The sequence below is a fragment of the Otolemur garnettii genome, unplaced genomic scaffold, assembly GCF_000181295.1.
Source record: "Otolemur garnettii isolate 467f Iridium unplaced genomic scaffold, OtoGar3 scaffold00023, whole genome shotgun sequence".
Classification (NCBI taxonomy): domain Eukaryota; kingdom Metazoa; phylum Chordata; class Mammalia; order Primates; family Galagidae; genus Otolemur; species Otolemur garnettii.
Window position 1 is genome coordinate 6,470,664 of NW_003852418.1, and position 18,589 is coordinate 6,489,252.

The 18,589-nt window shown below is 45.8% G+C and overlaps 1 protein-coding gene across 4 annotated transcripts in view; it reads left to right on the plus strand.

The window, feature by feature from the left end:
* The window catches only part of TOX2 (TOX high mobility group box family member 2), a 136,864-nt gene that overhangs the window by 115,572 nt on the left and 2,703 nt on the right, over positions 1-18,589 (plus strand). For 3 of the 4 annotated variants that reach the window (XM_003787610.2, XM_012803845.1, XM_023511960.1), the window contains exons 4-7: positions 10,547-10,786; positions 12,647-12,874; positions 16,853-16,933; positions 17,636-18,031. In XM_003787610.2, coding sequence (XP_003787658.1) covers positions 10,547-10,786; positions 12,647-12,874; positions 16,853-16,933; positions 17,636-18,031 — 945 coding nt within the window. The remainder of the gene's footprint in view (positions 1-10,546; positions 10,787-12,646; positions 12,875-16,852; positions 16,934-17,635; positions 18,032-18,589) is intronic. The other variant, XM_003787611.2, reaches the window with a different exon arrangement.

Here is an 18,589-nt window from a genome sequence, read left to right on the forward strand (position 1 = left end):
ATTTGTTTGTGAAGGTCCCAGTGCCTGCCACATAGCACTCCCTGAATATAACGTTAAATATTATTACCGTTATTACTATGGTTACCATCCGCTACAAAATGAGGATGTTTGTGTCTGTCGGAAAGGGTTACTCTGAGACTTTAGAAGAGCTTGTGAAATGTTGGTAAGTGGCTCATTAATGTTCATATGGGGTCTGAGTGCAGAAATTCAGGAGAGGTTTCTGGAACCTCTCAAACCAAAGCAGAGAGAACATAATTGAGTCACTCCACCAGTAAAAAGCATTTCACATTGTATACATATATCACAACGTTACCTTGTACCCCCTCTGCATATGCAACTGTGATATGCCAATAAAAAATTAGATTAAATTAACATGTTTTTTCATCATGGAAAAAAGAAAGAAAAAAGCATTCCAATTCCCCGGCAGAGAGGGAGGTTGTGTTTAATAACACCTCGCACTGCCCTGGAGGAATAGGGTGTTAGCTCTGGGAACCAGGAGAAGGGAAGAGCAAGGTGAGATTTTTTTTATTCCCTCCTGGCTGTGTGGGATTCTCTGCACACAAGGCTGCTCTCCATAGAGATTGCAAATGGGGCATTTGTGAAAACGCCTTTGTGTTCCTGCAGCCCTGAGAATCTATTAAGCCCTGCGAACCTAATTACGTTCGCAAGGCCGCCTCGTTACTGTTTCTGCTGTCTCGTCCTTCCCGGAGAGGGTGCAGATGTGGCTCTCAAGCGTGGCCATATGTTTCCATGAGGGAAACAGGAGGCTTGCTCCATGTGGTTCCCAGACACCTCCTGAGTGCTGGCTGCACGCCAGGCGCTCTGCGTGGAGCCGGGGCGGCAGGTGTCTGCACACTGGCAGGTGCTGTGCCAATAGGGGAGCCCTAGGAGAAGCTCAGGGAGAGGGCGAGGCGGAGGATGGAGCAAGAGATTGAGAGCCAGGAGGGCTTCTCTGGGGAGATGACGGTTCAGGTAGTCCTCAAGGGAAGACGATGGAGAAGGTGGGCCCCCAGTCTAGAGAGAAGCCCACATGTCCCTAGAGAGCTCTGGGGAGCGGCTGGAAAAGGCAGGAAGAGAGAGACTGCATGGAACTTGATGGGGCGTCTGTCAAGGTTTTGCTCAGTGAGCCCAGGGGAGCTGCTGAAAGGTGTTCAGAGGAGGGGAGACACTTTCTAGCCCTAAAGGGTCACTCTGGTGCCCAATGTAGCACCTGGACTTAGGACGCTATGCTGGAGGCAGGGAGGGGGGCTGGTACCACAGTTTGGGATCCCCCTAAAAGCAGACCCTGATACCAAGATTTGGGTGCAAGAAGTTTGTTTAGGGAGCCAACCTGGGAAGCCCTTTAGGGAAGAAGGGAAGTGAAAAAAGGACGGGGAGAAAGCTCATGAAGGTAGATTCATGGTCGTTACCACTTTGGGCAAGGGATGTGATCCTCTGAGGCGTGTAGGATACAGCTCAGGACTGTCCCACTGTGGGGAGAAACCGAGGTTTTATCTGCAAACTCCTGTGCCTCACTGGTCAGGAGTTACTCCTGGGGCCTCAATCCCTCAGGACTTCCAGGCCACTGTGGCCCAGAGGACACCCCCAGGCAGCAAGCGGGGAAACCATCCACACATACAGTAACCCTCAGGAGGGAACCCCAGGGTCAGCCAAGGGGAGGCCACAGCATCCGGCTAAGCTTATTAGAACAAAAGGTAATGGTTGCTAAGTGTGGTGGGCCAGAGCAGTGTGGGTTCCGATTGGCATAGGGGTCTGTGAGCTGGTAGAATGTTCTAGAATACATGGAGGGATGGCTCTGGTCTGGCCAGTTCTGTGTACCAGTCCTGTACCTCCCCTTTTTTTCTTTTAGAAAAGGCCGAAATTGGCTTTAAGTAGAGCACTTTCCGAGGTGAGACTGGGAATTTAAAGTCATCCCCAGGGGACACCCCCTGTTTATAGGGGCCGCATACTCGCCCAGGGGAATGTGAGAGAGGAGAGAAAGCAGGACAGACAGAGGAATGCCAGCCTTAAGGAGGGGGCTGAAGAGGATCAAGAAAGACTGGCTCAAGAAGTGGCCTGACAGCCAACAGCAGGGGGCTGGACAGAGGGAAGGGGGCCTGAGAGGGGAGGCCACAGTCCCAGGACTCGAGGACTGAGGAGTGTCTTGGGGAAGGCATCCTAACTTGGGGAGAAAGCATGATCCTTCACAGAAGCTCAGCTCCACCCCCAGCAGCTGTGTGATCACAGGTGAGTCTCTGACCCTCCCCGAGCCTTGGCCTCCTCTGCTGAGAATGACTAGAGTCCACCCCCTGTACAGGTCATGGTAATTAAATAAGTCCCATGTGGTCATGCTTAGCCCTGTGTCTGGCACATATCGAGTGCTTTATAGAAGATTTCTCCTCCTCTTCCTCTTTCCCTCCCCCTGATGAGGATGAGGTGAGGGTGATGAAGATGCTTATCGTGGTATAGATTGTAATGAGGGCCGACATCAGGTGGGTCTCTGATCGGAGGAGAGGCCCCAGGGACAGTGGGAGAGAAAGTTCTCTGTGTAATTGGCTGCACAGAGAGGAAGAAAGTTGGGACAGAAGTTTTCAAGAGACCTGGAGCTAAGAGAGGCTTTTATTTAAAGACAGAGAGACGTGAGCAGGGTTTGATGTTAATGAGATGCAGTGAGCAGAGAGGGGAGACCAGAGCTGAAGCGACCAAGGGCGAGGCTCCCGAGAGGCAGAGCCTGGGATGAGGCCTCTTATGAAGGTTATTTATGGAGGGAGTGGCCCCTCCAAAGAAGAGGCTGCAGGAATCAGGGGTACACAGAAGAAGGGGCTGGGTAAAGATGTGGCCGCAGCATAACTCACTTCCACCGATTCCATGACAAGCCCAGGAGCACAGCTGCACCACAGAGCCAGAAGGTGGCCTTCTATGGGGTGGGGCATTGGTGGGGGGGGGGGGTGGTGTCATGGCGTCCTGATGGAAGCAGCCACAAACACTTCTCTGGGGACGAAGACAGACACCAGAACTCCAAGCACATGGGGCTTGGTTACTGCAGTGTGGAAAAGGGGATCAGTGTGACCCTGACAACATCCACTACATGTGAGCGTCCTCAAAAAGTTGGGGGCCTATTTTACACTTTGGCGCCTTAGGACAGAGTCTTTTAAATTCCTTAGAAAAGCCAGGATGCTCAGTGGCTGTCCCCGTGTTTTGCTGGTCTGCATCTGTTAACACTCAGTCATATTAATATCTTTATGCAGGGTCTGTCTCTATTAGCTGTGGGTCCTGAAGGGCAGTAGGGGAAGGGACTGTCTTAGCAGTACGTTCACAAAGCAGGCATTCAGGACAATAGTTTACTGAGCATATAACTACAGCAAGAGAAAAACTCCTCCAAGGAAAATTTGACATATATAGCAGATCACAGCCAGCCAGTTCTGCTGTTGTGGCTTTAGTTTTTCAATCGGTCCATTAAGCAGTTGCGTTCACTGTGTGCGACCCCAAATCTAGGTATTTGGAATATAAAGAAAAGTCACCGGACGACTGTGTACAATCTGTAGTTCTTGAAGAAGGGACGCACCATGGATCCTACTCCAAAACCCAGGGAGGAAATGCTCATTCTTCAAAAACTTCAATTACATGGTATATTCACGTGATGAGAAAAATTTGAGATCAGGAAGGATTGCTCTCAGATGAAACATGTGGGCTCGGCGCCTATGGCTCAAGTGGCTAAGGCGCCAGCCACATACATGTAAGGTGGCGGGTTCGAATGCAGCCTGGGCCTACCAAACTGCAACCAAAAAACAGCAGGGCGTTGTGGTGGGCGCCTGTGGTCCCAGCTACTTGGGAGGCTGAGGCTGGAGACTTGCTTGAGCCCAGGAGTTGGAAGTTGCTGTGAGCTGTGATGCCACGGCGCTCTACCCAGGGGGATAGCTTGAGGCTCTGTCTCAAAAAAAAAAAAAAACCCATAAAAATGTGATCATTGGATTTAAAACTTCAGTGAAAACAGGGGACAACACTCCTGATAACCAAGTGAGCAGAAACAATCAACACACACATTTTGCTCCCCAAACTCAAAAGATGTTAAAAAGCTTGAAATCATGAGTAAAAATATAGAATATCTTGATGATTTAATACAGCTTTACTAGGAATTTTAGGGAAGCAGCAATAAGGAAATAAATAATTATAGATAATAGCACTTATCTGAGGAAAGTGGAGAATGTTCAGCTCAAAAGAACCTATCGAGTAGCAGCAAAGTGAAATCTAACATGGAAAATCGCACAATGTAATTTTTTTTTTGTTTCAAAGAAGCTTTGAAGTTTAAAAAAAGCCATTATTATTATTATGTTTATTGTTTAGATTGGATTTTTATTCTAGGGGATTCTCAATTTTAAACAGGGGAGGGGCGTGGCCTGATTTACATATTTTAGAAGATGTCAGTGATGCGAGAGGAAGAGGCAGGTGGAGGTTTAGGGTTATTGTGGCAGGAGAGCCAATGTCGGTGTGTCCTCCACAGGGGCTGGGGTTGTGAGGGAAAGGGAGAAATGAAGGCTGCTGAAGCCCAGGTTTGTGGCTTGGGTGACTGCAAGATAGTGCCCTTTACTATTTTGATTAAAAAACAAAAACTGGCTTGGTGCCTGTACCTGAGCAGCTGGTAGGTTCAAATCCAGCCTGGGCCCACCAAACAACAATGACAACTACAACCAAAAAATAGCCGGGCATTGGGGTGGGCACCTATAGTCCCTGCTACTTGGGAGGCTAAGGCAAGAGAATCGCTTAAGCCCAAGAGTTTGAGATTGCTGAGTGATTGCTGATTGCTGAGTGCTGAGTGACGCTACAGCACTCTACCAAAGGCAATAGAGTGAGACTGTCTCAAAAAAAAAAAAAAAAACTGGGGGAGGAACAGAGTTAGGAGAATAAAGAGTGTCTCTTGCACCGTGTTAAGTTTGATATGCTCGTGATATCTGTGTGATGGTGTCATTTAGGCTACTGCACCTGGGAGTGTGGGGCTCGGGTTGGACATATGGAGACCTGTCTGATTTCAGGCAACTCACGGTGCCTACCATGGCCAATGAAGTCACGTGGAAGCCAGCCTGTCCCCTCATCCCATGTTTCCCAAAACCCATCACACTCAAGTTCAACACTATGCACGCTTTGAAAAGCCCATGTTGTAATTGTTGTTATTGTTATTATTATTCTTTAAATCTGCTTTTTAAGAAATAAATATTACAGATACTCCCTTGGTATCTATCATCAATCTCACTTTTCTCGCAAGGACATAACCGCTATTCTGTAGTAGGTGTTTCTATGCTTTTACTATATTTTTATATGTCCTTAAGCACTTTAGAGTAATTTGTTGTTTGTTTATTTGTTTGTTTGTCTTTGGGACAGAGGCTCACTTTGTTGCCCTCGATACAGTGCCACGGCATTATAGCTCACAGCAACCTCAAACTCTTGCGCTCAAGTGATCCTCTTGTCTCAGCCTCCCAAGTAGCTGGATGACAGGTGCCCACCACAACGCCCAGCTATTTTTAGAGACGAGGTCTCGCTCTGGCTCAGGCTGGAGGGCCACTAGACAATACCCAGCAGTCCATTAAAAGGGCACCCATTTGTCCATTTCAAAGTCTTTCACAGTTTTTCCTGCAGTGCGTGTGCTTTCTTGTGTATATGGCAATGTTCCTTATAGTAAACAGGTGGTGTAGACTTGCCAGGCTGTAGGACATGTGCACATCCAATGTACTGGATATTGTCAGGTTTTTTTCCTATAGTGTCCCCCTCACTAGTTTATATTCTCAACAACAATGTTTGCAGAAATCCGAATGGCCCAGTAAACATAGGAAAAGGTGTTTCTACCTCACTGGCAATCAGAACAGTGTGAATTAAAATAAAATTGAGAACATTTCGCACTTAAGCAGGTTTGCAAAAATTCAAAGATCTACCATTATCAGGTGTTGGCAAGATCTGAAATTACTGAGTCAGGAATAGCTGATGGAAGAATTCTAAAGCAGGCATCTGGGAAGAGAAAGAAAACAAGCCCTATTGCAAAGCTCTAAAGGCAATTTGCCCTTGAAGAAATAATGTCAGATTCTTGTTTTAGACGTATGGAAGGAAGGGTGTGTACAGGTCGGGGGAGGGAAGACAGGGATGTTTAGAGAATGAATTTTAAAACCTACCCTTTAAAACAATTCACTTTAAATCTGTTTCTTAGTCTCGGCACCTCTAGCTCAAGTAGAGCTGGCAGGTTTGAATCCAGGCCAGGTCCGCCAAACAGCAATGACAACTACAACCAAAAACTAGCTGGGTGTTGTGGCGGGCGCCTGTAGTCTCAGCTACTTAAGAGGCTGAGGCAAGAGAATGGCTTAAGCCCAAGAGTTTGAGGTTGCTGTGAGCTGTGATGCTACGGCACTCTACCCAGGGCAACAGCTTGAGACTCTGTCTCGAAAAAAAGAAAAAAATCTGTTTCTTAGATCTATTTATGATTAATGGAACAATAAAATACATATATTACAATATATTATATTAAGAACTGGGTTACAAAACAAATCTACCTTTGTGCTATTTACACAAAAAATTATGCAGAACAAAAATAAAACAGTGGAAAAATTGGAGTAATAATGATAGCAGATAAAATTGGACTTAGTACAGAAACATTAATTAAGGCAAAGATGGTTTTCTTTTATGAAGAAGAAAAAACCGTAACAAAGATACAGCATCTGAGACATTTAAGGGATGAATAATTTTATGTCAACATATATGAAGAAAACCTGTTTAAATTTTATAGCCAAGCTAATGGAACACAGAAAGAACAGCAGACTTTAACTCATCTTTCTTGATATTTCACAGCTAATGTAAGGTTTTAAAAATAGATTTATAGAGAAATTATATGTAGGATACATGGTAAATATTATTTCAGATGTACATGAAAATTTTATAAAAGCTGATCATATCCTAAACCATAATGGAAACCTTAATACATTGCAAAAAGATAAAATTTCTAGGCATCACGTTCCCAGCTCACAATATCAAAAAGAGCCATTAAATCAGTGGTTCTCAACTTTCCTAATGCCACGGCCCTTTAATACAGTTCCTGTGGGTCGCGACCCACAGGTTGAGAACCGCTGCATTAAATGAGAACATTCTTCCAAATAATTTCAGAGTAACAAAGAAAATCAAGTCTTCTATATAGAATCTTCTAAAAATATTTATATGATGCAGCTAAAAGATTCTATACAAAAAATCAAATCTTCTGTACAGAATCCTTCTAAAATATTTACATGATGCCCCTAAATTTTTTAGGGGAAAAGCCATATAGTTATAGAGAACAGGGTTTCTTACCCCTGGCGCTGTTGACATTTGGGGATGTGTAATACTTTGTCATGGGGGCAGGGTAGGCATCCCTGGCCACTGCCCACTAGGTGTCAGTAGAACCCCTTTCCCCATTTGTCAGAACCAAAAATGTCTTCAGACATTTCCTCTGCAATGGGAAAATGACTCTTGGTTGAACACCTACCCTAGATGTTTCATTACTAAAAAAAAAAAAAAATGTGAAAATAAATCATTTAGTTTGAAAGCTAGATAAAAAGCAATATATGATATCTGAGGTCAATTTTAATAGAAAAGAAAGCAGCATTTAATAAATGCTCATAAACTTTGTCAATTTTTTAAAATTTTCTCTATACATGTACATGTGTTTATTTGGTTTCCACTTTTTGCCTTCACAAAATTAAAGAGGCTTAAAATTTAATAACAGTAACAAAAGATAAGGACTAGAAACAAAAACCTCCTTAAGAATGAACAAAGATAAATACAGGTGGAAAAGAAATCAGATGATTGCTGCAACAAAAGATTGAGCAATTCTTATATTTTTAAATATGAGAATTTGTTCTTTGGATAGTTAAAACATGTTACTGAGCAGGAAAATTCTAGAAAACAACACATGTTCATCATAATATTACGATTTTAAATAAGGATTTAACTATAAAAACAATAGAACATACTAAAAATATGACCTTTAAATGATATGCTATTAAGTGTTAATACTGGATAAAATGGATAATTTTATGTATATTCAATTTTATGTAAGTATTTAACGTTTTTTTTTTAACAAAAACTTACTCAAGAGAAAATAGAAACTAAAATAGTCCTGTTAGCTATGGAAAATAACAGCAAGCCTCAGATGGTTCTATGTCTAAACTCTTTCATTTCTCTAAGGGAAGAATTTCCATGTTATTTATACTGTTCCATGGCATGAAGAAGAAAGCAATCTTAGTTCATTTTCTAAATCTGACCATAACAAAAACACCGAAATTTGACAAAGGTCACACTAAAAAATAAAATCTAGGAGATATGTAAGGAAGACAGTATCTCAGAACTGATGCACCAGACGCGTTCAGAAGAATTATGTAGACAATGACAACACTACTAATATCAGACTAAACTGAAGACGGAAAAGGAGATTAAAAAAACACTTTGTAATAACAAAAAGTTCAATCCATATTGAAGATACAATTGTCGATCTTCCGTTTGCAATAAAAACCAACATCAGATTTCCAAAATAATAACTTTGAGCATTAAAGGGAGGTTTTGATGGGAGCCAGAAAGTTGTGGGTAACCTAGGCAAGTCTGTGTCAGTCTAAAGGGTCAAAAAAAGTAAGAAAAGTTGGCTCGGCACCTGTAGCACAGTGATTACAGTGTCAGCTCCATACACAGAGGCTGGCGGGTTCAAACCCAGCCTGGGTCAGCTAAACTGTGGCACCTGCAACAAAAAGTAGCCAGGAGTTGTGGTGGGCACCTGTAGGCCCAGCTACTTGGGAGGCTGAGGCAAGAGAATCGCTTAAGCCCAGGAGTTTGAGGTTGCTGTGAGCTGTGATGCCACAGCACTCTACCAAGGGGGACAGCTTGAGAGTCTGTCTCAAAAAAAAAAAAAAGTAACTCAAAAAGCCAGGTTCAGAAAGGCAAATACTGTATGATCTCACATGTGTGGAATCTTAAAAATTCAAACTCATAGGAACAGAGAGTAGAATGGTGGTTACCAGCGGTTGGGGTGTTTGGGAGGGTGGAGAATAGAGAGATGTTGCTGGACAAAGGATATCAAGTTTCCAGAGACAGAAGGAATAAATTCTGGAGCTGGATTGTACAGCCTGGTAACTATACTTAATAACAATGTATAGTACATGTGACAAGGGCTAGGACAGTAGATTTTAAATATTCTCCTTAAAAAAGTGAAATGTGAAATGATGGCTATATTAATTAGCTTCATATAATCATTCCACAGTGTACGTATACATCAAAACATCACGTCGTATCCCATAAATATATACAATTTGTCCATTAAAGAATTGAAGTTGACTCAAAATTGAGGGAGGAGCAACAATCATAAACTTTTAAAATGCAGAGGGGAAGGGATTGTTAAAGATAAAATGCAATATTGAAGAATTAGAAAGGGAAGGCGCCTGTGGCTCAAAAGAGTAAGGTGCCAGGCCCGGTATGCCGGAGGTGGCGGGTTCAAACCCATCCCTGGCCAAAAAATGCAAAAACAAAAAAAGAATTAGAAAACAGAAGCAGAAGTGGTGACCTTGAGATTTGATTATTCTGAGGGAAAAGAAACAACCCTTCTAAGACATAGTTCTGTAAGAATTGAAAACCCATTAGCTTGCCTAATAAAGAATAAGTGAGAGGAAATGCAGATATTTTGTGTTAGAAACTAGAAGGGGGAAATAACCACAGATTCAGAGGAAATAAAAATAATTATAAGAGTATGCAAATCGGTATGCTTTGCCCAACAGGGTATGTATATGTCTTATATTTAGGTCAAAAAGTACACACAATTCTAAATATATGTTTAGTTTGAGAACTGCTCACATGTTAAAATCAGTAGCTTTCTTATATTCTAAAAATAACCAGTTAGAAAATATCACAGGGAATAGAGTTAATAAGACAGTTCCTGACCTGTAGAAAGAAAAGTACTAAACTTTTATTCATATGAAGATATTTATTCAATGTGTTTAACAAACCCTTAGACACTATAAGGCTTGCGGCTTGCTGGGTGCATTTGATCCTTAACAACCCTAGAAGGTGGGTTTGATTATATCCACATTTTACAGATAAAGAAACTGAGGCACAGAGAGGCTAAGTAACTTGGCCAAAGTCCCCTAGGTGAGCAGCAGGAGCAGGATTCCATGTTGGTGCTCTTAGCGCTTATGCTGCCTAGGGAATCAAGGTGAGGGGGTACCACGTTCTCGCAGGGAAGATTCACCATCATAGGATGATCCATTCACAGCTGGACCAGGCTATCTGGCAAGAGCTAAAGTGCCAACCTTCCGTCCAGGGTGAATGTCAATGCAGTGGCCAACTGTCAGGGAACTAAAGGAGCTGGAGTTCCCCTAAGTGCACCAAATCAGAGGTCAAAGTTGCGTGGAGCTCAGCCTTGAGATTCCCTTGTCAGGGGCTACAGGTCGGAGCCACGGCACCCCCACCACCACTTCTCATCCACACACCCCTTCCCTGAGTCCCGTAACACAGATGTGCTGGCCTGGCAGGATGCATCCTTCCTAACTCAACATGTCCTGTCCTCCTCTCTCAGATCCAGGAGATGGTCCACTCGGAAGTGGCTGCCTATGACTCAGGCCGGCCAGGGCCGCTGATGGGCCGCCCGGCGATGCTGGCCAGCCACATGAGTGCCCTCAGCCAGTCCCAGCTCATCTCACAGATGGGCATCAGGAGCAGCATTGCCCACAGCTCCCCGTCACCTCCTGGGAGCAAGTCAGCGACCCCGTCTCCCTCCAGTTCAACACAGGAGGAGGAGTCAGAAGCCCATTTCAAGGTATGTGGGCGGAGAGGTGAAGCCCTAAGCTGCCCTCCAATCATGGGGGTTGCATCCTTTGGGAAAGGACATCACCTCCCTCTGGCGGAGACTAGAAAAATGGCCGGACCCTTTGCTGGAAACCAAGGAGAGGGAAAGTCAACAGATGGAGCACACCTGGGGCATCATGCTTTGCCTGCTAATCTGCCAAGTGTGCTTGCCCGAGCACTGTCACCTCTGTGCCCCCTGGCTCTGTACATAAAGCAGAGGCAATGCCAACACATCCTGAGGGACTGGGATGAGAACATGCCTTGAGAATGTGGCAGTCTTATTCCTGAATGACTATCAGGTCACTTTTGCGTAGGGATGGCTTCAGCAAGGCCGTCAGGATCACATCTCATGGCCATCCTGGCCTTTTAAGATACTCTGACAAAATGTGTGGTCTAGGCTCGGCGCCTGTGGCTCAAGCGACTAAGGCACCAGCCACATACACCTGAGCTAGTGGGTTTGAATCTAGCCTGGGCCCACCAAACAACAATGATGGGTGCAACCAAAAAAAAAAGCCGGGTGTTATAGTAGGCGTCTGTAGTCCCAACTACTTGAGGGGCTGAGGCAGGAGAATCTCTTAAGCCCAGGAGTTGGAGGTTGCTGTGAGCTGTGATGCCACAGTACTCTACCCAGGGCAACAGCTTGAGGCTCTGTCTCAAAAAAAAAAAAAAAAAAGTGTGGTCTAGCAGAAAGTCCCTCTGCCCAGAGTATTCAACATTGACCTTGGGGTAGGGCACTAAAAATGCCCACCCTCTGGGGACATGCCCTCCCCCAGGATCCCTGGAGTCCAGAGTGGCGCAGCCTTTTCAAGGATACATCAGGGATGGGAGCCACCACCTGTCCAGGCTCTGGCATCCCAACCCTCTCCCCATCCTGGAAGCCCCACATCAGTTGCTCACAGGACTGTAGTCCTCGAGCCTGTTCAGGGTGAGACCACTGGCTCCAGGGCTGACCCACCGACAGTCACTCGAGCCTCATCTGTTCACAGGCATCCAAGGGGCTAAGCCACCTGACCAAAGTTGCACAGCAGAAATGTGGTGGAGGGGACTGATTTTTGGTAACCCAGAATAATCTTTGTGGATTATTCGTGATCACAAAAGGGAGAGAAGTTAAGACAAAAATTATGTATCCCAAACTTCAAAATAGGCCCCCAAAGGACTAACGTTCTTTCAACTTCAGACCAAAGCATTGCCCTGCAGGCTGACCCAAGAATTATCTGACTTTCTATCTGATTTGCTTTGGCTCAATATTCATTATTGATTATGGGGATTTTACAATTCGGTAAAGGTAGATGTTACCTTGGGGTAGAAAAAGTGGTAGAGATATAAATGATTTTTGTCTGATTATAAGGCAGACTCACTTGGCTCTATAGAGATGCAAGTGATTTCTGTCCAGTAGATCAGATTAAATGTCCCAAAGGTGATATTTTTATATGGTGCTATAGGACATTAACCAATTTTACATGTAATTTAACGATCTAATTCCAGCATTCTTTCAGTGACTATAAGACTGCTCTTTCTGCTGTATTTCTTTGAATCGTTTTTACCTATCACGTTGATTTTCTTTCATGAGTTAAAAAAAAAAAACACCCAAAGCTTCTATCTGGGGGTATCTGTGTGTGTGTGTGTTACCTCCTTCTCCTAGCAAGTGGATAGCCTGGCAGTGTCTGACCCCTGGGTGGTGGCACTCCTGTCATTGTCTGTGTGTGAGCAGGGCTAGACCAGCACACAAGACTGCTGAGGGAAGTCTAGCTCAGCCTAAGGCCGAGATGATCACCTGTGACAGGTGGCCTTCAGCCTTCTGTGGTTTGCTGACTTCCTCTCACCCGGGCAGATCTCGGGAGAAAAGAGACCCTCAGCTGACCCAGGAAAAAAGGCCAAGAACCCAAAAAAGAAGAAAAAGAAGGACCCCAATGAGCCACAGAAGCCTGTGTCAGCCTACGCACTCTTCTTCAGAGACACTCAGGCTGCCATCAAGGGACAGAACCCCAGCGCCACCTTCGGGGATGTGTCCAAGATTGTGGCCTCCATGTGGGACAGCCTGGGAGAGGAACAGAAGCAGGTGAGCCCCTTTCTGGATCTTCTTCTTGATGATCCCGGAGCGAGGGACAGACTATGAAGGGCTGAAACCAAGCCCAGCTTGTGGGACTAGAGATTGTCGCAAAGGTCATTCCTGGGCTCTGTTTGCCCATCTGTAAACTGGGAAGCTAGATTCCTTCCAATGCTACTATTTACCAGCTGGGCTTACTAATGGGTTAACCATTCTGACCCTGGGCTTCCCATTCTATGAAATGAGATTAAGCATCTCCATCCATCTTGTCTCCCAGGCCTAAAAGTCTGGAGTGCAGGCCAGAGCTTCCTGTCCCTCTGACCACGTGCCCATAGCCATCTCTGTAGGCTCCAGGGGGAATAGAGAGCAGAACTAGCTCATAAGCAAATGCAGTAGGCAGCTGTGTGCTGTGTGGCTTCACGCTGACCATCTAAACCTTGGAGGCTCAGTTTTTCTGTCTGTAAAGGGGTAGTCTGCTGACTACCATTCTCTGAACTCATCTCTGAGCTGAGCGCTGAGCTGAGGCTCCCCCTCCACCATTTCACCGAATCCTTACAACACCCTGTAGAGTAGCCATTGCTTCCTGCTTTCCTATTTTGATAGGAGGATATGGAGACACCAAGAGGCTAAATGACTTACTTGCCCAGGGTTACCACGTGAATGCGGCGAGGGTCAGCTTTGGAGCTCAGATTCTGCAGAACCAGGAAGTTCAATGAGGCTATGAGCAAATGTAAAATTACCATTGTGACTGTGTCATGTACCAAGAGGGTACGTGGTATATGAGAATGAAAAGAGTAGGAAAGGATGTAGTTCGGGGTTCAGGGAGGGGGGGATTGGGTCTCCAGATAAGATCTGAGGGTTAATGCTTCCCGGAAGCATTCCAGGTAGGAAGGGCTTGTAAAGGAAGGACAAGTAGTACCAATGAGTGGAGACCAGGATGGCCAGAGAAAAATGTCACCATGGCAGAGACAGAGCTAAGAGGAGGGCAGGGGCCTTTGCAGGCCTTGGAAGGAGTCCACCCTCGTTCTAAGAGCACAGGAACCCACTGAAGAATTTTATGCAGAGGACAGGCCAGTGTGGCTGCATAGGGCAGGTGAGAGTGGATATGGCCAGTCTATAGCCGTGCACACAGGAGAGGATGGTGGCCTGGACCGAGTGTTTGGGGTAGAGGCCCAGAGAGTATCATGGAAGACTCCTTCTTGGATCTGGCTGGCCTTCTGGGTAAATGGAGATGCCATTCCCTGAGATGGGAAACATGGGAAGGGTCGCAGGCTGGGGCCAGAGAGATGGATGACTGCCTTATCTGCAATGCCACCTTTTTCATAGTCTAAAAATTTTAATAACTTCAGAATATATTATAGTGCAGATAGTTTATTTGTAAGATCATCCCCAAATCTGCTGGTCAGAGAGTGAGGAAGTGAGGTAGGGAGAGGAAGTCAGATCGTCTAAGAAACTACCACCAGTTCAACAGGCGTGTGACCCTGCTGGGGACCTCTGGGAACCAGCACAGACCCACAGAACTGGTTACAGTCACCCCATCTGAGGTGCGAGGGTGCTGGGGCAGACACCAGTTTTTGTTGCTCACTGGTTGAGAGCTGGGGGCATTAATTCCCCAGCACTCCTGGCCTGACCCGCACATGGCAGACCAGGCTCCTGCTACCAGAGCGAACCCCAGGCAAAGGGGCACCGCTGCTGACAGTTGGAAGTTGAGCTTGCGTAGTAAGGTCCCAGGGGATACGGACAGGGTGCCACCAGCTTCTGCTGCAGGGACGTTTGTCATTTTCACCGGTTTGTTTTGTTGGCATCCGTTCCCCTTCCTAAGAAGACCTCAGTTTCTCTGCAGGCAGGAGGGGATTACTTCTTCCTTTTATACATAGTCTGGGGGGATGGTGGTCTCAGGCGCTCTGTCCCTGAACACTCCTTCCAGCAGAGGCTGCCCCTGACCCCATTCCACACAGCCCAGGAGTCAGGTTGAGCCTCCCACCTGCTGCATTGGTCCTGCTTCTGAGTTTTTGATTCATTTTTCTAACCTTTCTGTTTTTTTTTTTAAATCCAAGAACTAGTTATACATTTATTCCCATCCCATAATTAATATGCCTCTTATTTTACTCAAGGCATTATAAATGGCATATTTTTTTTTCACATTTTCCCGGAAGATTATTGTCGATGTATACAAAAGTTAAGAATTTATGTTGTGACTACCCACTTGGATAAACCATTTTATTTATGATCACTTTAAATGAATTCCATATCTTCCAGGTTAAAATACACACACACACACACACACACACACACACAGGGTGCCAAAAATGTATATACATTTTAAGAAAACAAAAAACTGTATTAATTAAATGTATAAATATGTCATACTCAAGTCACATTCGAATTCTTCAATTACAAGAGATGCTCCGTGTGACTTGTATTCATCTTTTGTTATCAGAACATATTGAGTATTATAACTTTAATACAAATTTTTTCCTTTCTTAAAATGTATACACATTTTTGGGCACCCTCTGTGTATACACACACACACCTCCCTATATATGTATGTATATGTCTATAAATATACACACACATGTATAAATATATCTTTTACAAATAACAATGATGATGATGATAATTTGGTCTCCTTATTTTTGTCTCCTATTTCCCATATTTGTATTTTTAATTTTGTTTTCTTTTCCCACTTACATTGACTAGGACTCCTAAATATGGACATTCAGTAATGGTAGGGATAATGGTCTTCTTTCTTTGCATTAACTCTCATGCTTCACTATTAAGCAGAAGGCTAGCTGTTAGCTGTGTCTGATTTTGAAATCACATTAATTGAAATCAGTAATTTTATTGGTAGTCCTATTTTGCTAACAATTGATTCATTCATAACCAAGGGAAGTATTGTTGAGAAAATTATAGGAAACAAACAACAATAGAAAAAAATCAAAAAACTGCTTCTCTTCTCCACACCTAGCTGATTGATAGAAAAGTTCTTTCAAATCATCCAAGAACAGGCAATTCTAGAGCTTAGAGAAGTGAAAACCTTCACAACTCTTCATACACAATGCAGTCTTGATCCTAAAACATAATGAAGCTAACTGTCATTAGTTTTGAACTTGTAAGAAACAATCCCCAAACTTAATGGCTTCAAACCACCACCATTTATTCGACTCACAGTTCTGAGGGTCCATCAGTTGTGCTAGGTTTAGCTGGATGGTTCTTCTGCTACCCTTAGCTGGGCTTAGCCACGTGTCTGCAGTCAGCTGCCAATAAATTAGGCAGCTCTGCTGCTGAGAGTTGGACGGCTCTCAGAACAGTGGGGCTGAACTGGGCCATGTGTCTGTCATCATCCAGCAGTCTAGCGCAGCCTTGTTCACGTAGCTCAGAGTTCCAAGAGCAGCAAAACGGCAAGCCCCAATGTGCAATCACTTTCCCAGTTTCTGCTTGCTTCAAGCTTGCTCTTGTCCTATTGGCCAAAGCGAGTCTGAAGTCAAGCCCCAAGTCATTGTGGGAGGACTTGAACCCAAGAAGGTGTGAACTGGGCACTACCACAATAAGAACCTAGGTCTGAAGTGCCTACTAAAAATTAGCAAATTGAATCTAGACTAACGTACTATAAACAAGTAGTGTTCATTCTAGGATACAAAAATGGTACAACATTAAGGCATCTGTACTGTGCTGCATCAAAATAGGGGGCTTCAAGGGGCCTTGTCTTTTTATAATCAGTATTCCGGTGTGACCTGGAGGCCCAGAGAGGTGAAGCATGTTGCCCAAGGCCACACAGCCACTTGGCAGCGGAACTGGGATATAGTCTGATCTCCATAATCCCTACACAGTGCTCCTAGAAAGGGGACAGTGGGTGATTGATCTGGCTTCTGATCCCAACACCCTCATCCATACGTGGCTCTCACATTCACATCTTCCCATCCCAGGCCTCTGCCCCGTGTCTTCTTTGTAACATTCTCCCCAGTGTTGTCCATGTGTTGGCTCTTTCAGGCCTATAAGAGGAAGACCGAAGCAGCAAAAAAGGAGTATCTGAAGGCTCTGGCTGCCTACAGGGCTAGCCTCGTCTCTAAGGTAACACCTATAACTCCCGGGCGCATCCCTGACGAGGTGTGGGGCCACTGAGGAAGGTAGTGGGAAGGGGGGCCCACAGGAGCAGCCAGCACCACAGGTCTTAGAAAGGACAGAGGAGACCAACACGGTCATGTGTGCAGTGACTGGCACTTTTCATGCACCTCACTTCATTGAATTCTTCCAAGACCCCAGCATGCGAAGGGGTTAAGCAGCTTACCTGAAACTATCCATTTTGTTAAAGTGGCTGTCCTAGGATTCAACCCAGGTTTCTCAGTTTTCCAATTTTGACCTTCACTCCTAAGAACTATGAGGTTCAGGACATGCAAGAGGCGAGGTATGGATGTGGAAATGTGGCCCAGGTAGGGGCAGGTGTTGTCCTGGAAGCTGTCACAGGGGAGTGGCACCTGTGCTGGGTCATAAAGGCCAATACAGAGGGTGTTCCAAGTTGGGGGACTGGCACCTGGGAAGGCAGAGGCTGGGAAGATGGCTCAGCTGGGTGATGATGCTTCCACTGGCCAGCCTGAGGAGCATGGGTTTCCCCCATGGGCAGAGGAGCCCTCCAGGAATAAGAGCAGGGGCTGGATGGATGGTCAGAGCCGACTGTACCTGGTTAGAGAACCAGGGCTACAGAGCCACCTGGCCTCACAGCCCACGTTCCAGCTTATCCCTCTTCCCCAGTGATTGGTTTCTATCTCTTTCCAGAGCTCCCCAGATCAAGGTGAGACCAAGAGCACTCAGGTGAACCCACCAGCCAAAATGCTGCCACCCAAGCAACCCATGTATGCCATGCCAGGCCTGGCTTCCTTCCTGACGCCGTCGGACCTGCAGGCCTTCCGCAGCGGGGCCTCTCCCGCCAGCCTCGCCCGGACACTGGGCTCCAAGTCGCTGCTGCCAGGCCTCAGCACATCCCCACCACCGCCACCCTCCTTCCCACTCAGCCCCCCACTGCACCAGCAGCTGCCACTGCCCCCCCACGCACAGGGCGCCCTTCTCAGCCCACCTGTCAGCATGTCCCCAGCCCCCCAGGCCCCTGTCCTGCCTACCCCCATGGCACTTCAGGTGCAGCTGGCGATGAGTCCCTCACCTCCAGGGCCACAGGTAAGCAGGGTGGAGTAGGAACAAGCCTTTCTGTGACCCCACGATGGGAGGGGAAGGGGCTTGGGGTTTTAGATTCTGGCCCTATCACCAGAGATGTGCCCTCAGCCTTGGCACCTGGTCTCTCTGAGCCTCAGTAACCACATGTATTTGTGAACGGGTCTGTACACCTTAGCTGAGACACAACTGTCTGTAGTGAATAGTTGACAGGCTGCCAGACTGATTCATAAGCTATTCCAGGCGCTCCTTCCCATGTGCCTCATCCACTTCAGCTCCCTGACCTGGGGCTGAGGCTGCCTCGGCTTCTGCCAGATCAGCCGTAGTCCCTGCTCTCCCCAGAGCCTTCAAAGCCCAGCCCTGCTGACTGTACCACAGAGACTGCTACAAGGGTCACACGGCCTTGGAGGACAGCTGGCTCAATGACTCTATTTTATAGATTGGGAAACTGAGGCCCAGAAAGGGAAAGGCCTGGGAAGCAAAGTCTGTCATCTTGATTCAGCTAAGACAGGGTGGACAATTTTGAATCATGCTGTGCGAGGGAAAGGCAGGTGCATGAAAGCA